The following is a 19,137-nucleotide window of genomic DNA, read 5'->3' on the forward strand; positions in this document are numbered from 1 at the left end:
ACAAGCACAAATAAAAAGGCTAAACAAAAAACCACCATGAGGAGGTGGAGAATTGCCCTTTATCCTTTATTCCAAAAGGCGTTTGATCTAGTATCTCACGATGTCCTCGCAAGAAAATTGGAGGATTGTGGGCTCAACTCTGAGACAGTCAGGTGGGTGAGAAACTGGCTGCAAGATAGGACCCAGAGAGTCATAGTGAAAGGATCGGTGTCATCCTGGCAAGAAGTGGGCAGCGGTGTCCCGCACGGGTTGGTGCTGGGTCCAGTACTTTTCAACAGCTTTATTAACAATTTGGATGTGGGGGGAAGAGCTCACTGACCACGTTATGAGGAAGCGTGGTCACACTTGAAGATAGGCTACAGCTACAGGTGGACCTAGACAGGCTGGCAATTTGGGCGGATCACAACCTGATGGAGTTCAACGTCGAGAAATGTAAAGTGCTGCACCTTGGGACGAGTGACCCCCAACACACCTACAGGCTTGGGGGCACCAAACTGACCAGCACCACGAACGAAAGGGACCTGGGGGTAATAATAGACCGCAGGATGAATACGAGCCGGCAGGGCGATGCTGCAGCCAGCAGGGCAGATAACACCCTGGCGTGCATCAACCGAAGCGTCTCCAGCAAAGCCAAGAGGTGATTCTTCCTCTCTGCTCAGCACTGGTGAGACTGCAGCTGGAGTACTGCGTCCAGTCCTGGGCACCGCACTTCAGCAAGGACATGGGCACGCTTGAGAGAGTCCAAAGAAGAGTCTTACACGGCATGCCATGGGAGGAAAGGCTGAGGGATCTGGGACTCTTCAGCCTGAGGAAGAGAAGGCTGAGAGGAGACCAGGTAGCAGCTTACCGCTACACTAGGGGAGTGCATCAAGGGCTCGGTGAGCAACTGTTCCCCAGGGAACCCGAGGGGAGAACCAGGAGTAATGGCCACAAACTCCTGGAAGACCGATTCAGGCTCAACATTAGGAAAAACTTATTCACAGCCAGGGTGTCCAGACTATGGAATAAGCTCCCTCCTGAAGTGGTGCAAATCGCCTACCCTGGAAGTCTTCAACCGGAGACTAGACAGTCACCTCGCTGGGGTCGCCGGACCCCAGTTATCTTTCCTGCCTGGTGCAGAGGGCTGGACCCGATGATCTCCCGAGGTCCTTTCCGGCCTGACAATCTATGAATCTTTAAATAATATATACTATTTTTTCATATTTCAGCTGATTTAAGTATTCTACTTATTGTTATCATGAACTTCTGGATGGATTTTCCCCCTAACAACCCGTATGCTAATTTTTAGCTGAAATCCTAAAACTAGACAGAAAATCATTGCTTAAAAGGGAAACCCTAGCAAAATTCACAGAAGAGTAGCTGCTGTGGTGTGAATATAGGGTGAACTGTCTTAAGCAGTCAGAGGGCCATCAAAATTGTTACTTACTGGATGTGATTTTCTAACACCGATGGCACAGAGGATGGTCTCTTTAGAAAGAGCTAACTCCTATGGGCGATCTCTGGTACACTGATTACTTTACATAAGCAACCCCTTTTCATTTATATTTCCACTTCAAATTTAAACGTATGTATCTTGTATCGTATAAATTAAACCCAACATCTCTAATAGTGTAATTAATGGCTTGATAGGATACAACTAACCAAAACAAGAAAATACACCAAAAACAGCAGAAAACTAACACTCTTCATTCTGCTTTTCTATATGGTAAATGACTTCCGTTACTCCACTGTAATTTCCTGACTCCAGACAAAAATATATATGACTTGCATGAGCTACACTATTTTGTACACCTTTTGATGACAAGGTATTTGCATAATCATTTAAGCTACTTTATTTCTCTTAATGCTACCCAGTCTGCCATCAAAACCAAACTGAAGGGCTCATTTTTACCAACAGAAAAAAAAGCCAACAAATCTCTGTAGAACATAAAGCCAGAAGGCACTAAGTTTAGAAACTGGATATTTTTCAAGTTTTTTTAATATGACTTATTTTTAACCAAGACATATTGAAGAATTATTCATTCAGTTAAGTGCGTTCATTTTTGCAGAACAGGTTGCAACCCTTCTGGTAACCAATTGAGATGTGCCAAGATAAAAAAAATCCTCTACAGAAAGCATCACCGTGATTTCTAGTTAAAAGCAAAACTGACTGATTGATTGGTTTTACTGTTACCGATGACAAGCAGTTCTTTTCAGAGATGCAGTGTGGTACTTGACTCTCTCCGGTTGGCCTCCCTACATGTCAAAGGGAGATTTGCATAAGTTGGGAGAGAAGAATATAATGGTTTATCGGCTTTGGGGAAACTTCTTTTGCAACATCCCAATAGAAACTAATTTAAGTGACAAAGAAACATTCAACAAACCAGACCACTCAGCCAGCACCAATATATCTCCCTCAAAACAGTATTTTGTGAGCAAATTAACACTGTCTAGCGAGTAGCATCCCCACTCCAACGCATTCATTTTAAATTGACCCAATGTCTCTTTGCATGTAAATATTTTATTGTGTTTTTCAAGGCATCCCTAAACATGAAGAAACATCCTGTTCTTCATCTATAGCTGTATTCCTTTCTCTGTGGCTCTAATGAAAACTGCTCATACGACCAGACTAATATTAACTGATGAATACTGCCAAGAGCAGTCAACATAGAACAAGCAAGTTCAAACGTATGTCCCACAAATAAGATTACTGGGTTGCTTCAACAGCTCTAGTCTTCAGATTTTAGCACACGAGTCTATGTTATCTGCTTTGATGCTTGGAGAGCAAGACTAGAGGCATGAAGTGAAAAGTAATTTTAAATGACTCCCCTCCCCCACATACACACACACATGCATCTATAGCTTTTTTAATTCGTGTTATAAAGTCAAGTGGTTTCACACATAAAAATGCCGCTCACGTGGCAGCACCCCAGCTCTCATTCTACCAGATTTTACCTACGAGACATATGCCAAAAGGACGGCTCACTGGAAAACCTCCAACTCTTTGTCTGATTCAACAAAAGGCCATTAAGTTACTCGGGTACATCTTCATCAAACAGTATTTGGACCTTCGTCCAACAGTTTAAACAATTTCCTTCTTCCATTCTACACGAGTTGAAAATATTTATACAGATTGCGTGCTCGTTATACTTTAACAATTAGTGACAGAAGCATCCGTAGCATCACCAGGCGGCAAGTCGGGGTCATGAAATGTGGTGCACCCTCTCCTTCCCGGTGCCAAGGAAGCAGCATTTTGCCCCTGAAAAAGTCCCAACTAGTGTCCCTGAAGAGCGCAGACCTCTGCCTACCCCAGGCTACAAATCACAGGCTCAACTTGAAAAAACGACTTCACGACGCACACGCTCCTTACCACCTCTATGCAAACCGATTCCAGCCGGGGGCTCCCTTAAATCGCTCTCGCTATACTGCTCCTGCAGCCTTTCAAACCAGTGTCAAACCAAGTCACAAATAAATCTGCTCTAAACTGACCCAGACACAGAACATACAGGGCTCTTCTGGGTGGCAATAACAGCGATCCCTTTTACTCGCATGGCAACCTTCGACCAAAACATTGCATGTGCTCATAAGCTTTAGACTCCGTGTTTTTAACTACAACAGAATATGGTGTAAGGAGCCCATTTTACAGTGATACGGAAACCAAGGCAGGAGTTAGGTGCCTTGCCCTTAGCAACGAGTCAAAAAATATAATGAAATGTAGGTGCACTAATCCCCTTTCTTTTGCTCTAGCTACTTGGTAGGCCATTTGGAAACCAGAAACAGGATGAAATGTTTGGAGCCAAAGTTAACTGTTCTAGAACAACTGAAATGTGGGATATTACACCTCACCAATTAGAAAAAAAAAATTTTTTAACCTTAAAGTAGGCAGCGTATTTACTTTTTTGTTATAAAGTTAGTATGAATTAGGATTACCACATCACTAGGTGTCAGAGTTAACCAGTTAGAGGAATGAAGGTTTGTTCAGATTATACGCGACTGCAAGCAGTATTTAGGAAACATAGAAATATATATTTCTAAGAACAATAAGGAGTCATTTTAAGTCAAAGGATGCTCACATTACCAATACTTATGTTTCTACTCTCCACTTACTCTTTGTCATGGTATCGGAAAAGGTTAGGTCTGCTTACACACACACACTACTGCACGTAAAAGAGAAATGCAAGCATGGAGATGTAGACAAATATGTCATATATCTTTCCAATGGACATGAGTTTCTATCACCTTTGTATCCTTACAACCGGATCAGGACGCTATTTTTAGAATCGGACATATCGTCTAATCAAACTGGTTCCATTTTGTAATGCTGCTCTCCGTCTTTTTCACCTGCATAGATTTACACTACATGTAAGAGTCCTGCTAATGCCAGCATTGTACCAGTGTAGAAACATGTGGGCTTAGACATTTAAATGCTAGCAGTACAATACCGTGAAAGCTGCTGTTCTCATATTCCACATGCTTCAGACATGCCTACTGTAAGAATAGTGAAGTGTTTTTACCGACTTGCTCCAAATATTTTGAATACGTTGGTCCAGCCGACACCACATAGCAATGCAAGATGCTGGAGCACACGGCCAGCAAGGCGAACGAATCAGAGCAGACGCATGAAGTACGTTATCTTACTCTGCACGAGCAGCAGGGATCTCAGAACAGAACAGTTTAATTTTTGAAGTCTTACGGTCCCTTAAATCTCATGATTTGAAAATCCACCAAGATGAATACCAGACAACACTTAAGACAGTTTTCCCAAAATGGATTTAAAGGCCGCAAAACTTTTTTTTTTTTTTTTTTTTTTTTTTTGGAGGGTGGCACAAAGAAGGAGTGGGAATTGCACTACTGTCTTGGACAACGTCTCTCTCATTCAGAGCCTCTAATTAACTGAAATAACACTGCTTTGGGGTAACACTACAAGCTTGGTGGAAGTCTCTGATAAAACATCTGCAGTACATGCAGGAAAATACACTTCAAATGAAGAGACTATATATTGTATGTCATCTCTCACCACATTACTTCTCAAACAAGAACAATAGGAATTAGGCATACTTTGCCTCTTACAAACACAAAGAAGGAGTGGGAATTGCACTACTGTCTTGGACAACGTCTCTCTCATTCAGAGCCTCTAATTAACTGAAATAACACTGCTTTGGGGTAACACTACAAGCTTGGTGGAAGTCTCTGATAAAACATCTGCAGTACATGCAGGAAAATACACTTCAAATGAAGAGACTATATATTGTATGTCATCTCTCACCACATTACTTCTCAAACAAGAACAATAGGAATTAGGCATACTTTGCCTCTTACAAAGAGTGACTGACCCCACAAGAGAAAAATATTTATAGCACCTATAAACGCATCTAGGCATCAAAATATACCCTCCCTAGCAGATAAAAGCAACAACTATATACAATCAGGTTTGAGACAAGATTTTTTAAATCTAAATATAGACCCAAAGCGTTAACACTATAGCTAAGGCACTACTGAAGCTAAGAATACTACTGAAAAGTCAGCTGTTTTTATTACGGTGATTTTTTTTATTTTTTACATACCATATTGTCTGCAATATGAAATGGACTTCAATATGAAAATTAGCATTCCCAGTATAAAGAAAATTTTGTGACTGCACCCTTCAAAAAAATAAAAAATAAAAAAAATGGTGCATTTGATTTTTGGCTTTATTTCATACTTCTAAAGAAAAAGCCACCTGTATACACCAATACAAAACTTAAAGCAATAATGCGAAGTTGAAATAGCAGCTTTGCCTAAGCAAATTCAGACAGGCATTTTATGCATGTTGAAATACATGTACATGTAGAAAAATCCTATGGTACATATACTAACTGCATAAACACATATACATGTCACACAAAAGAAGGTAAGTTCAACGATGCTCATTTACTGTCTTCCATATTAAGAAAGCAAAGATTGAAACAAGCTTCATCATTCGAGAAGTAAAATACCTACCAAAGTACACAACAATAAATCAGGTGGGTCCATGTCTGATATCTAAGTGTAAAAAGCAGGGGGGAGTTATCCTTTCCTATGAACGAAGCCTGCCTAGACGCTTAGACTTCTTAATCCGAGATCTGTGTCACAAATTGACGATAACATGAACTTTCCAATGAACATTTAAATACATTTGGGAACATGGTTCAGGCTGCACAATCTCTCTGCATTTCAACGAAAAAGGAAAGACTCGACACAAAACATCCATCACGGGGAAAAAAGAAAACAGGGTAAAAACTAGAGGTTCTATACAAAAAGGGGAAAAAAGAAGATCAAATTCTGAGTGCCAATGTCATTAAAGCTAGAACAGGGTATTTTGCCACAGGGGAGTCTCACGAAAGCAATCCCACCTTATTATCCTCATTTCTCTCACTTACATGTATGCTGGAGAAAGTGGCGATGACCTGGATGTTTTAAGCACAGGAACTGGGAATTTCCAGATAGCAGGAGAGCTCGTTTTCCATTTCAATGGCATGTTGTCACCACGGTACTACAATAACAGTAAACAGCGTTTCCATAACAGACTACCAACTAGGACTTCCATTCCACACTCCTGACACAGCAGTGGCTGCTGCTAGGAACAAGCAAACGATTCTGCCAATGCCCTTAAACCGATGCTTCCAATCTGTAAAATAGGGCTGTGAGGCATCTCCTTTTAAATCCTGCTGTCCCCTAAAGCAATATGATGATTCTATCCTTCTAACTCAACAATAGTGCCACCTCGTTAGGGAAGCGTTGACTGCAGTATATGTTTAAAAAAAAAAAAAAGGAAAAAAAAAAAAAAGAGACTGCACTGAGAGCACCAGCACAATGCAGTTTTATTTAATAAAAGCAGCTAATTTTTTTTAAGAGCTTTTGTAATGCTATTGTTCTACCTTAAAACAGGGACACTGCAGCATTGTGCTACATTCTGCTCTTATTAACCTGATTTCTGACCAATGGTAGCAGGAAAAAAAAAATGGGTTTCATATGAAAATGAAACAACATACCTACTCAGAATACACTTGTCATCCTCTGAACATTCTTCTTTTGAGCTGCAACAATACAAATGGGATATAAATCTCAGCATAGCCTTAGGCCACGGCTAATAGAGATCAGTGACCAAATTCAGCAGCCTGTTTTCCTCCTGTGCAAGCTCTGACCAAACAATACAAGAATGCCATTATGGAAAAAGCCCATTGCAAAAAATAATCAGGTCTTCTAATCCATAGTTAGGAAGGCAGAATAAAAGAATAAGTATAAATTGCTGCAGATTCCTGCAAGCTCTTCTAACAGCTTCTGATTCAGGTTGCTCTCATTTTCCTATGCTTATTTCCAAGGAGGATGAGCAAAAATCTCATGCATTTTACAACATGCTGTGGGAACACAAATATCACTCTGTCTTCTGCAGTAGAGAAGCATAGAGTAGCGTGCTGCTAATAGCAGTCTTGGAGGGACGCTATCAACAATCTAATTCAGTGCCCCCCCTCTTGAACGGCTCACAAATTGCCTGAAGTACTGACGAAGCAGGCGGTCATGCAGGTGTCCATCAGGGACCACTATGCAGCTCCGTGATCTATTTGGTGACCTCCAGGAGCTGACGACCGAGAGGGATGTTTAAAAGGCAAGCTGCTAAGAACAGCAATTCAGGCTCCATGCATAAGAAATGTATGTATGTAGGAAAATGCAAAAAGCGGCAACTAAATCTTATTCACAAAACTGCCCAATGGTTTAAATGCATAGCACAATGCTCATTTAAAAAACACAATGTGAGCTTACCAGCATCATAGATTAAACCAACACATTCAGGAGACTGATTCTACAGATTTCAGATTCTCTTCTATATATGGCAGGACGCCACTACACCAAGCTAGATTTTCTACCCCATGGCTTTATTCTACCCCAGCACTATAAACAGCCTCTTTAAATACACCGGTAGAAGACGGAAACTATGCCGGCATTTACATTTCCCACTACTATTCCAACCAGGCATTCTGTCAATTAAAAAAATTATAGAAAGAAATGTAACAGCGTTGCTGAGAAGAGACTGTCAACACTTCCAATCTGAAGGTTTACTTTCAACTTTGTAACCAGACTGTAGGCATTTGTTCTGGGATAACACTTAACATTGCAAGATTTATTTTTTTTAAGTTTTCCCCTAGAACATAACCAGGAAGTTTAAAGTTACAGGAGCTTAAACACAAGACAAGACATAAGCCTATAAAGAGGGTCCTTATCATATCATTTAACTCCAAACCCAGCTTATGCTTCTTTGGCATGCAGTTAAGGGACTAATTTCTTAGTACAGTACATTGAAAAAAAGATCGATGCTGCTGACACATGGCTTAAAACTGGCAACAACTAGTTCAGGGCAACTACAGTACTTCCTAAAAAAACAAAAAAATGTCATGCAGGTGTACTTCCAGCATATGGTGCTGTTCTTTGCACCATGTCATCTTACAGAAAAACTACAGCTTTGCAAACGGTAAGGATAGTTTCAGTGGATGGGACACGTATTTGCATGCACACAAATATGTCTACCTAGCATGTGCATTACAAGCAATGCACGCAGAAATCGTCAACTGACAGTCTAAATCATGCCCTAGCTGAACCCACCGTTTAGAAATATATTATGGTGAAAAAGTAATTGGATCTTGGCTAACGTGCATATTAGAACCAAAACAGATTTCACAAGCCAAAAGTTACACGTATAGCCTAAAACACAATGGGATGATACAGTTAAATCTTACCTAATGCCTAGTATAAACAGCCTAAATGCAAAGAGGTTGGGATGCTTCTGCAGTACCTCAACCAAGAGGGCTGCCTATAAAGATCCTGTTTAATAGACCTGCAAAGATCAACAGGAAACGCTAGGGCCAATAAACAGACTCATTGTTTTTTGGGTTGTTGTTTGTTTTTTGTTTTTCAACAAATCTCAAAATGTCACCTGCGTCACTGGCTCAGGCAGTAGAAGCGTGCTCATTAGCAATGCGGCCAGTCCCCTCCCTTGACTAACATTACAGTAGCAATGAGGACACCAACCTATTGCCAAGGAGCAAGACTCCACGGGTCACTTGAAAGTACACATCCCACAAAGGTAATTCAATGCACAGAGCCATATAGGAACTTCATTACCTATCCTGAGTATTTTTTTTTCATTTGAAGGTAACGTAGTCTAATCAATTATTGTAAATTAAGAGCGAATAGGATGATTTTTATAGCACAGTTTATTGGCAATAGTTTTATAATAAACAATTTAGCACTTCTAAAGCATGTATATTCCCTCCTCTACTTAAACTCGTCTTTTAAATGCTGAGTGCACTAGTTAAGCCAATTAATGAAAATGTGTAGTCTGTCAAAGCAAGTTTTGGGTCTTGCTAGAAATAAGCAAATTTTTCAGTAGCAAAGTGGAACTACCTACTTACATAAACTAACTGGAGGCAGTGCGCTGTTTTTTCCCCAAGGTTTAATCATCCAGTGCAAGGAATAGGGACAAATGTATACAAAACTGTTTCTCTAGTATCAAGATAGCTTATTATATTATTCAGCAACTGGAATCAGGAAGTCACCGATTTGAGGGCATTAGCATAATTAATGGTGAAAATGCAATCCTTGACCCAAACAGGAGCCTGCCATAAGAGGCAAACATTGCTTTTGTATGTAATATTGGAGGAAGCAAATTGGAGAGAGTCCCGTCGAGGGCAATGAAAATGTTTGTGGGGCTGGGGGACGTGACTGGTGAGGAGAGGCGGAGGGAACTGAGCTGATTTAGTCTAGAGAAGAGAAGACCGAGGGGGATTGAATAGCAGCCTTCACCTCCCTGCAGGGGGGCTGCAAAGAGGACGGAGCTGGGCTGGTCTCAGTGGGGGCAGATGGCAGGACAAGGAGCAATGGGCTCAAGCTGCAGCAAGGGAAGTTGAGGTTGGATATTAGCAAAAACTCTCTCACAAGGATGGCGGTGAAGCACTGGAACAAGCTCCCCAGAGAGGTGGTGGACTCTCCATCCTCGGAGGTGTTTAAGCCCCAGGTAGACAAAGCCTTGGCTGGGATGATGTACTTGGGGCTGGTCCTGCTTGGAGCAGGGGTTGGACTGGATGTGACCTCCTGAGGTCCCTTCCCACTCTCATTTCCTATAGTTTTTAAGAGACTAACAGGAAAAAGCATAGGGAAGGTATGCAGAGTGCGATTTTCCGCACTGTTGTGCCAACCACTTTCAGCACAAACTGAAAACCCTGACAATTCGAGTCCTGACTTAATCTAGGCACAGAGAACTAGGAGTGGCTACGGTTATGGATGTTATGGCAGCAGTGAGAGGTATACCTCCTACTGTCATGCACACACTGGGCTAACAGAGTATTAGACATTTACTTGGTCATGAAAATAAAGGCCAGTAACATTATCAAAAGGGAGCTCACGTATCACAAAAGCAGCAGGCACAACAGCAGTCAAACACAAACAGGCACCAGTCAACGGCAACATTAATTCTGTAAACAGAAATTCAGAACCATGTTTGTTTTTCTGGTTTTCGAACCAATTCTTCTCTTTCTTTTTAAGAAAAAAAAAGTCAACTTTTCCAACCCAGCTTTCCATTTCAAACCTGTTACAGGCTACAAAAGAGTCAAAAAAGGATTGTAAAGTAGTTCACTTCCAACTAAATCTAGAAACCCAGCTTCAAATTACAATTTGCTTTGGTCTTGTGTGTGTTTATAACTATTAAGTTGCTGAACTGACACATGAATTACCACAAAGGGCTACTTTAACCACAAAAATAAACCAGAACTAAAGCTCGCAAAGCATGCCCATCGAATGTCAAGAAACTCAAAACCTAACTCGTTTCAGGACCGTCATAGCTGGCTCAAGGCACATGCCCAGAATCTGGGAGACCAAATAATGCTGTGTAACAGTTAGCATCACGGCTCCTAGCACATTTAGTGTTCACATAATGGTTCCCTTATCCACCACTTCCCTGCCCCGCTCCAACAGGGCCTCCCTTTCCCTTTCCCCTTCCCCTTCCCTCTCTTCCATCCTACTGCAGATACCTTGGGGCGGGGGGGGAGTTGCTTTTGAAGGCAAACAATAAGTCCATTGCCTTGACAACACCGACTATATTACAGTCAGCCAATAAACCTTTTTTTGAGGTTACACAACTGGAAATGTTAATGCTGTCCATGGCAAATTAACTCCCGCAGTTGAGCCTGGGAATTGCTGCACAAAGCAGAGCCCTACTAAAATCAACGGGACTGCGTGCATTCTCCTCGCAGTGACTCCATGATATGCAAAACCATTCATTTTCAAATAGGAGAGAGAGAGAGAGCGCGTGTGGCCATGTGAACTTGGTCATTCTTCTCTTACAATTACAGTGTATCAAGAGGTCCCAGACAAATGCATTACAAATTACTGCTCTTTCATTAAGCAGGGCTTCTTTTTTAAACCAGGAATTAAATAATAAAATAGTTGCAGACTTTTCCTGAGAATTATACAATCTGCTTTGGATAGCGCTCAGCCTTTCAGTGATTCAAAATACAATCAGAGAAGAATTTTTGCAAAAAAATTAAAAAATCCCTCTCAGAGTAACAATGAATGCAGATGCCAGTACATTCTTGAAACAACCGCGTTTCTAGACATCACTAATGTGCTTTTTTTTTCTGAAAACACGGCAGAAGGAAATCTATGACAGTTATCCTTGAAACACGATTAATTCTTCTAAACAGTCTTGGCCAACCCGAAGAGAGTAATGAGGAAGGAACTACCATGACTGGAGAAGGGTAGGATGGGAACAAGGAACGCAAGAAAAAACAGGTTTGGAGACAAATCCTACTGCTGTCACAAGGCTATAATGGGACAAGCACTGTCTCTATAGCAATGCAAGTAGAGCTACTTCCAAATAAGGGAATGAAACCCCAAATCCTTAAAAATTAAGTAAAGCATCAGTCAGACTTCCATTCAGGGCACGCATCACATGTTTAACACAAAATACTGCAGCTTGTCATCCACCCACTCAGCAGTTTTCCCACAAACTAGGAACTTGCTGCAGTAACATTTTAGGATGCAACCATTTCAGAGAAAGCGGCTTTGTATGCACGCACATACAATGGGGCCCTTTATCGGACTAGGAAGCCTTTCCTTCAAAGAACAGAGCCGTTTCCCCTTCCTCGCTCCCTTCCAAGACCTGTCCCATAGGAAAGGGTTTCTTGGGGGACTTTCTCAGCTAGGTTTCAGACCAGCAGACTATGTGGCAGACAGCTTGACTAAGATGCTTAGTTTCCAGTTGTCTGATGCACCCGATGAAGTGAACGTGAGATCAGGAACGCTTGTGCTCTACACATATCTTATTTATTTAGTCTATAAGGTGCACATCTACCCAGTCTTCTGCCTAGTTTCCAGTCAGCAAACCCCCAAGTCATAATGGACTGTCCTGTTACCAATATAAGAATTACCTTATGTTAAGACAGACGGACACAACAGAAAATGACATCGTTGAAAGGGGTTCAAATAAGGAAAACCATGAGCTTTGTTTGATAGTTCTGGGAATATCTTAAACATACTCTAGACAGCAACACCCAGATGGTAGAAATCCCATTAATAGCAGACACTCAGAAATATCATTTTAAAAACAAGCAAAATATTGCATGTCAGGTACCCACATACCAGAAATGGGGGGAAAAATGGCAGAGCACTATGTTTCTTGGGGGAGAGTGCTTAGGAGAATTAAACAAGCAATACCAAATGTATTAATACAGAACACATTTTGTAACCGTGCGTTATGGTTAGAGATGTTATATTGGTACGTTTCCTCAATAAATATATTAAACTGAGAGAGCAAGCTGTTGAACCCAAGTAGCTCACTGTCTTAAAGTTCTTGCTGTTACTTGAGTTTTATTTTGCCACAGACATTCAAAAGCAACACGAGCTCTCAGTTGAACTCTCCACTTTGTCTTGTACCTAAGTAAGAGCAAGCTGAAAGAAATACCTGCGGTCAGTAGCACAGTTAGCCCCGGGCATGAGCCCCGGGTGCTGACAGAGCCGGGGTGCACGATTCAGCAGCTACGGCCTCCAGCAACTAGAGCAGGAGGGAGCAACTGGGAGCCAAGGGGGCTTGAGGCTCTGGAGGAAGAGGGGGAGAATGAGAGAGAAAGTGGGAGGTTACAGCCAGGGGGTTAATCCCATCGTTGAATTACACCGCTGCTGAGCATGGCCTTCGGCAGAGCCCTCCAGTCCTCCAACCAGCATAACCCTGGCTGAGGGGTCCTGCCTACTCCTTCCTGCTCTGTCACAGAGGTGGGAGCCTGGAGCCCCCCTGCCCGCACTGCAGCGGCCCCCTGGAAGGTACGCCTCTTCTGCCCAGGGCACCAAAAATATGGGTTACGCCTCGACCTCCCCAATCATGCCCTCCACAGGTTATACAAGGTTTTGTGTAAGAGGCTGTCACTTTTGGATCAAACTTCATAATCTCTCTCTCTCAAACTGCTACGTAATCAGATCGCACCACAGACACAATCAAAGCCTCTGTTTCACTCTGGCATGCTCTCTTCTGTAGGAAGCAAATGCATAAATTAATTTCCACAATACTCTAGTTTTTTACTTTTTTTATACAGAGACTTAGGGAAAACATACATCCATTTAACTCTGCTGGCTATATGTGGCTGAGCAAGAAATGCTTTTTGCTTTGCATTTATATTAAAAGCATTGAGAATACTATGCTCGTCTTCAAGGTGATTGTGTGCATATATTTAACAGTTTTCAAAGACTTTTGAACGCACAGACTTTGGGCACAATCACAGCAGCCAGGTTGGGCCAATTATTTTTAGCAGTGTCAAAGCAAGAGTTGGCTTTATTAGGTCAATCTGTGAACTACAAAGGATTTTTTTTATTTATTTTTTTTTTTAAGTAAAAACTTCTCTGCAGCTGTTATGGTCTATTGGTCGAGCCATTCCACCGACTAAAACATGCCTGAGCACATTCATCCAACAGACCAGAATGATTTGAAAATATTAAAGAGGTCGATGATTAAGGAGGTGAAAAAAGGGGGAGATGGAGAGGAGTGCCAGTCAAGAGGGATGTAAATATTTCATCTACTATAGACAGCAAATTAAAATGTCTATAAATAAATAGACATGTATAGACGCAAATAAATAGTTAAAACATTGTCCCATAGTTTTTCCTTTAGTGCTCGTAATTTACATGACCTACCTTAGTAGTTTAGCTGAACTCCATAGCTTATTACTACTCTCACCTAGTATAATACATTTTGGCTATACTGAACTTACATGGAGATCAAGACCCAACTAAGGAAATACTCATGCGAAACTAATATGGAAGCTATGGCAGATTAACTGCATTAATTTCTATGACAATTAAAATAGGTGATCAGCTATTTCAACAGAATAGCAACAACTTACTTGTTTTAAACAAAGAAATTACCTTTGCCGGTTGTGCCGCTAACCCTTATCCCATCTGCAACACACCTCCACGCTGGATAGACTAGAGGAGAACAAAGCTACCACAACATACTGCATCCAACTTCTCCGTTGCACTCTTCTGGAGCTCTTCTATGTTTCCTAAGGTTTTTAAATCGTCAATATAATGCAGTGTGCAAAAAGGAATATGTGCCCATCAGTTTAACTTTCTCATTTCAACCAGTCTTAGACAGAATTAGGTACAGATTACAATGGAGCAGCAGCTCTGCTATGTTATGGTTAAGCCTGCCTCTGTGCTGGTATAATGCTATACCAAATGCTTGAACAGTAGGCATCCAACCATAGATTTAACATTGATCCAACTTCCTTATATCTACCAGTACAGCTAGAGCCTTCCACAGGCCATAACAGATTGCAGATTTTGCCCACACCAGACAAAGGATAGGCTTTACTCCAGCTAACTTGATCTTTCCCCTATTATTTATGCAAAATTTATTTATTTGATGTAGCTGGTTACAGTCATCTCGGGGAGGACCGAAATCTAAACTCAATCTCTTCTGCTAATCCAGACAAAACCACTGTGGCTGCAGCCAATCCAGTAACACGCTGGATCATATCATCTGGGTGCCAAATAGCAATGGACAACACAGCAATTGCTGTTGCATTTTAAACATAACCAAAGAAGCCTCATCTGCCACAATTTTGCAGTCCATTCTATGATAAAAGTATCTATCAACTCTACTTCTAAAGAGAGCTATAAACCAGCTCATGGTTTCACTGAAATAGCCTATAGATTTTGCCATCAAGAGGCCTTGATTGAGAAGCCTGTAAGGACACGTATAACTATTACAGGACCAATTGCAAAGGCTGGGTTAGGGTTTCATGCACCTCTCCTGGGAGATAATGAAGGCATAAACTAGTAGGCATCCAAATCAGAACCACTGTATTATGACTGGATAATGTCTGATAAATATGGGCCAAGAACAATGCCCTGAGAAGCCAGAAACAGTTAATGATCTGTTCGATAAAGGCCCCCCAATCCTCCAACACCACCCTTGAAGGGCACTGATTCCATGTTGCAGCAGACACGCAGCCCAGTACTGATGGGGAGAACCTGAAGTTGTCTCTAGAATAAGAAAAGGATGAACATTACACATGAGGACAAATACAAAATAATGAAACTCATTTCATCTCAAATGGTTTCCCACTCGCCTCCCAATAAAAAGCCTCTGTGTACACACTGTAGGTGGCTGAAAAGTAGAGCATGCTCAACTCCTTCATGTTGGTAGGAGGTAAAATTCTCTGGTCTCCCACTCAAAAGACTTTTCCCTACTGGGAAGAAATGGTGAGAGTCTATACTAAGCACATCCTTTCATTCTCATCCCTGGTCTTTAGTGAAGTGCTCAATAGCCTCTACCTTGTTCATAATGTTTGCAAGCTGCTTGCAATGTTCAGCTATGCATTTTCATCCCTTTCCCAACACTATTTCCAGCAGTGGCAGAGAAACCTAAGAGAACCAGTTAGTTTTCTAAGTTCCTCCTGCCTGGAAAAAAAAAAACAAACGAACAGGGTTTTTTGCAGATTTAGAAATATTCCCATCCTGTGTATGTACATAAGATCATTTTTGCATCCATAAATACTAGGAATGTGCATAAAATCTGAAAGTTTAGATTTTGCAGGCACTGGAACCCATTCAAAGATGTCCATTTACTGCAAGAAAGTGAATTTCACAAACACAGCTTATGAGAGCTGAAAAAGTTTTCAGAGTACTAGTTATTTCATCAAAGAAAATAGAAAGCCATTGAATATATCCATGCTACACACAATCAGGTGTGATTTATGCCTCCCAGAATGGTCTATGAGTACATAAAAAAAAACTTTGTTAAAACACCTAAGAGACAAAATATTTTATAGCTGAACCAATAGTTGCACTGTTAAATTAATGTTTAGTTTATACAAAAATGACTAACCAATTTGCTCTTAAATAAAGAAATAATAAAGAAAATCTAGTGAGGTTTTAATTTGTTGTAGTGTTAAAAATATTAGTGTAGAAAAACTACTGTTGCAGGAAAGAATTAAAATGGCTCAATTTATCCTGGTATGTATAATCACAAACCACTTTAAATTTATTTGTCTTCAAGTGTCAAAAGGAAGCCCCAAGGAAGGAAAGAAATTTAATTCATTAATTATGAAAGCAACAGGAGTAAGAGCCGTGATTTCTTTGAAAAATTCAAGGCGGGGGGGGAAATCAATGCTAAAACCTCAAGAAGAAAGATGCAAAGCAAATGATTAGAGGTCCAGAAAGCAAACAAAAGGGAAGGCTGGAAGCATGGAATGATTTAGTTTGAAGAAGAGAAGACTGAGGAAGGATTTGACAGCATTATTGTTGCAGCCATGACCATCATGACCAGCACAAGGGAAATGGGTTGCTTGTCAATATTCATTATAGGGCCAACTGGATAACTGGGAGAGATGTTAGACAAGTTTCCAGGCACAAAAAAGCCCTTCCCTCAGATCTGGGAAATAAGCAGGTACTGCCAGGAAAAACAATTACCTTGGTTTAACCCTATTATGTAAATGAAAGCGGTCACTTAAAAGGGAAACGGGTAGTAAACTGGTTAGCAAAGAGTAGTCCTCAGAAGTAGTTACAGTTGAAATAGATTAAATAATTATGTCAAATTACAAGACCATTCAAACATGGAAATGGCTCTTATTACCTACAGAGCAGCTTAGCAGAGCGAGCAGGTAAATTGAAATGAACCGTAAGTGCCATTGGTTGTGTTAGAAAACTCCATGGTTTTCAGTGTCCAATAAAGTCATGGGTTTTCATTCCCAGAAGGTGGGATGTAGTTTCTGAAGGTGGGATGTAGTTCTCGCTACAGCGCCAGGGCTGTGAGATCAGAGGTGGAGAGGTTGATCTGTGAAAGTTGCTCTCACACTGGCAGTTGGTTCTTTCTGTCCTTTAGCATTTTTTGAGAGCACTCATTCTGGAGTATAATGATTATTTCTTTTCACCACCACATATTTTCCAGGATCAGGATCAGGATAAATGTGTAGGCTCCATAGACATGGATGGTTTTCTTGTCTGTTGCACTGACTGTGGGCCCAGTTTTGCATTTATAAAGTCTTTAAATAGGAAAAAAAAGCACTTTTATGAAGAAGAACCTGGCAATCAATTGTTCTGTGTCTGTAGAGGACAGGAGTAGTAGTAATAGATTTAAACTGGAACAAGGGAGATTTAAGTTAGATACCAGGGAGAATTTACCAAGTATTCAGGCAGTTAAGCAGTGCAGCATGTCCCTCTTCGGAAGTGGTTAACTGAAAGTTAGACACGTTTATCTGGGATAGATTAGACAGGGGCGATCCTGTAGGACTTGGATTAGGCAACCTCTGAAGATACCTTCCAAACCCATTTTTCCATTATTCTTTTAATTATCAGCCTTTTTAGACTCAAGGCACCCCACCCTCCTCCATAACTTCTGTAAATCAGCCAGCACTGCATTGCAAAAACTAACTCATGTATTACAGCACTTACCTTTTTGCAGAGGGGCCGGGCAGGGACAAGCCTGAGCTTACATTATCTGTTTACTTCTTTACACCCTCATGGCACCCTTGAAAAGCTCTTGTAGCATCCCAGGGTGCCGCCAACACCCGGGTTGAGAATCACTGCTTTAAAGTTTCAAATAAATGAGCTGCATCCAAATTTGTTATAGTGAAAAATGAATTCATTTTCAAAGGCAGATTTTAAAAGTAACAGTTTCGGTATTCATTCAGCAGCCTGATTCTAAGTTTCAAACTGCACATCTTGCATCCTTTATTTAGTGAAAATGACAGCAAGTAATTAATGACAACAGAGAACCAAATCAGTTCACGTTTCCTTGCATGAAAGAATTTCAAAGTAACGAGAAAAGTTGTTAGACTTGGCAGTTTCCAGGGACAAAATTATATTGAGATTTTAATAGCTCTCAGTTGATTCCATGAAAATGCAGAATAGTATTAATATTATGATGCTTGGATCTGCAAAACCAGAAAGATCTGGCGAGAAACTGTGCAACTGAAGTGGCCACATTTTTAAAATCTTACCCATGACAACTTCTAAGCAAAAAAAAGTAAATGGCTTGGGAGTCTACGGCCTAATTTCAAATGATCAGGGTTCTTAGGAGCTTAAGTCTCTCTGAATTCTAAGCAACTTCTGCAAATGACACTAAGTGCTCTTGGAAATTTCCCCCAAGCTTACAATTTATACCCACGGTTTCCACTGATAAGCTGCTATTAGTGAACACAACTAAACAGTCTCAGTCAAATGTCCTTTGTCTGGTTTTGCAAGGCCATGGGATTCATTGTGTCATACCTCGCACCCTCACCCCCTTCCAACCACCACGCCAGCAGGGAAGGTGGGGATTTCTCCAAGCTGGGAAAGAATAGCATGCTGCGACCCTCAGAGAACATGGAAGCCAGAAGAGAGGTACAGGGTGCACTGGTGCAGATCACTTGATTTATGTGATTGTAGGACACAAGACATGGGTTTGAAATCCTGCAGACGTAGAAACCGCAGATGGGGCTGTCCTTCGGCAAACTGACACTCCTCCAAGCAGAGCTCCAACAGCAACTCCAGGTAGCTGCTCATCTACCTTGGGGTTTTACATCGTGTCCCTTCTCTTAAAGTCCTAGTCCACCAGCATGTGAATGGAGCTTTTAGGAACATTAATGTTACTTTAAAGAAGATCAGGACAGGAATGAG

At 41.1% G+C, this 19,137-nt stretch overlaps 1 protein-coding gene across 13 annotated transcripts in view; it reads right to left on the minus strand.

Annotated features, from left to right (window-relative positions):
* Positions 1-19,137, minus strand: part of KLHL13 (kelch like family member 13) — a 108,279-nt gene that overhangs the window by 45,266 nt on the left and 43,876 nt on the right. Inside the window, exon 1 of one of the 13 annotated variants that reach the window (XM_025205070.1) lies at positions 6,378-6,563. The exons of 11 other annotated variants lie outside the window; for them this stretch is intronic. In XM_025205070.1, the coding sequence (XP_025060855.1) occupies positions 6,378-6,475 (98 nt within the window). In that variant the 5' untranslated portion in view covers positions 6,476-6,563. Of the gene's footprint in view, positions 1-6,377; positions 6,564-19,137 lie in introns of those variants that run through there. One more of the 13 variants, XM_006024445.3, reaches the window with a different exon arrangement.

Source organism: Alligator sinensis, unplaced genomic scaffold (assembly GCF_000455745.1).
Source record: "Alligator sinensis unplaced genomic scaffold, ASM45574v1 scaffold1059_1, whole genome shotgun sequence".
NCBI classification, from domain to species: domain Eukaryota; kingdom Metazoa; phylum Chordata; order Crocodylia; family Alligatoridae; genus Alligator; species Alligator sinensis.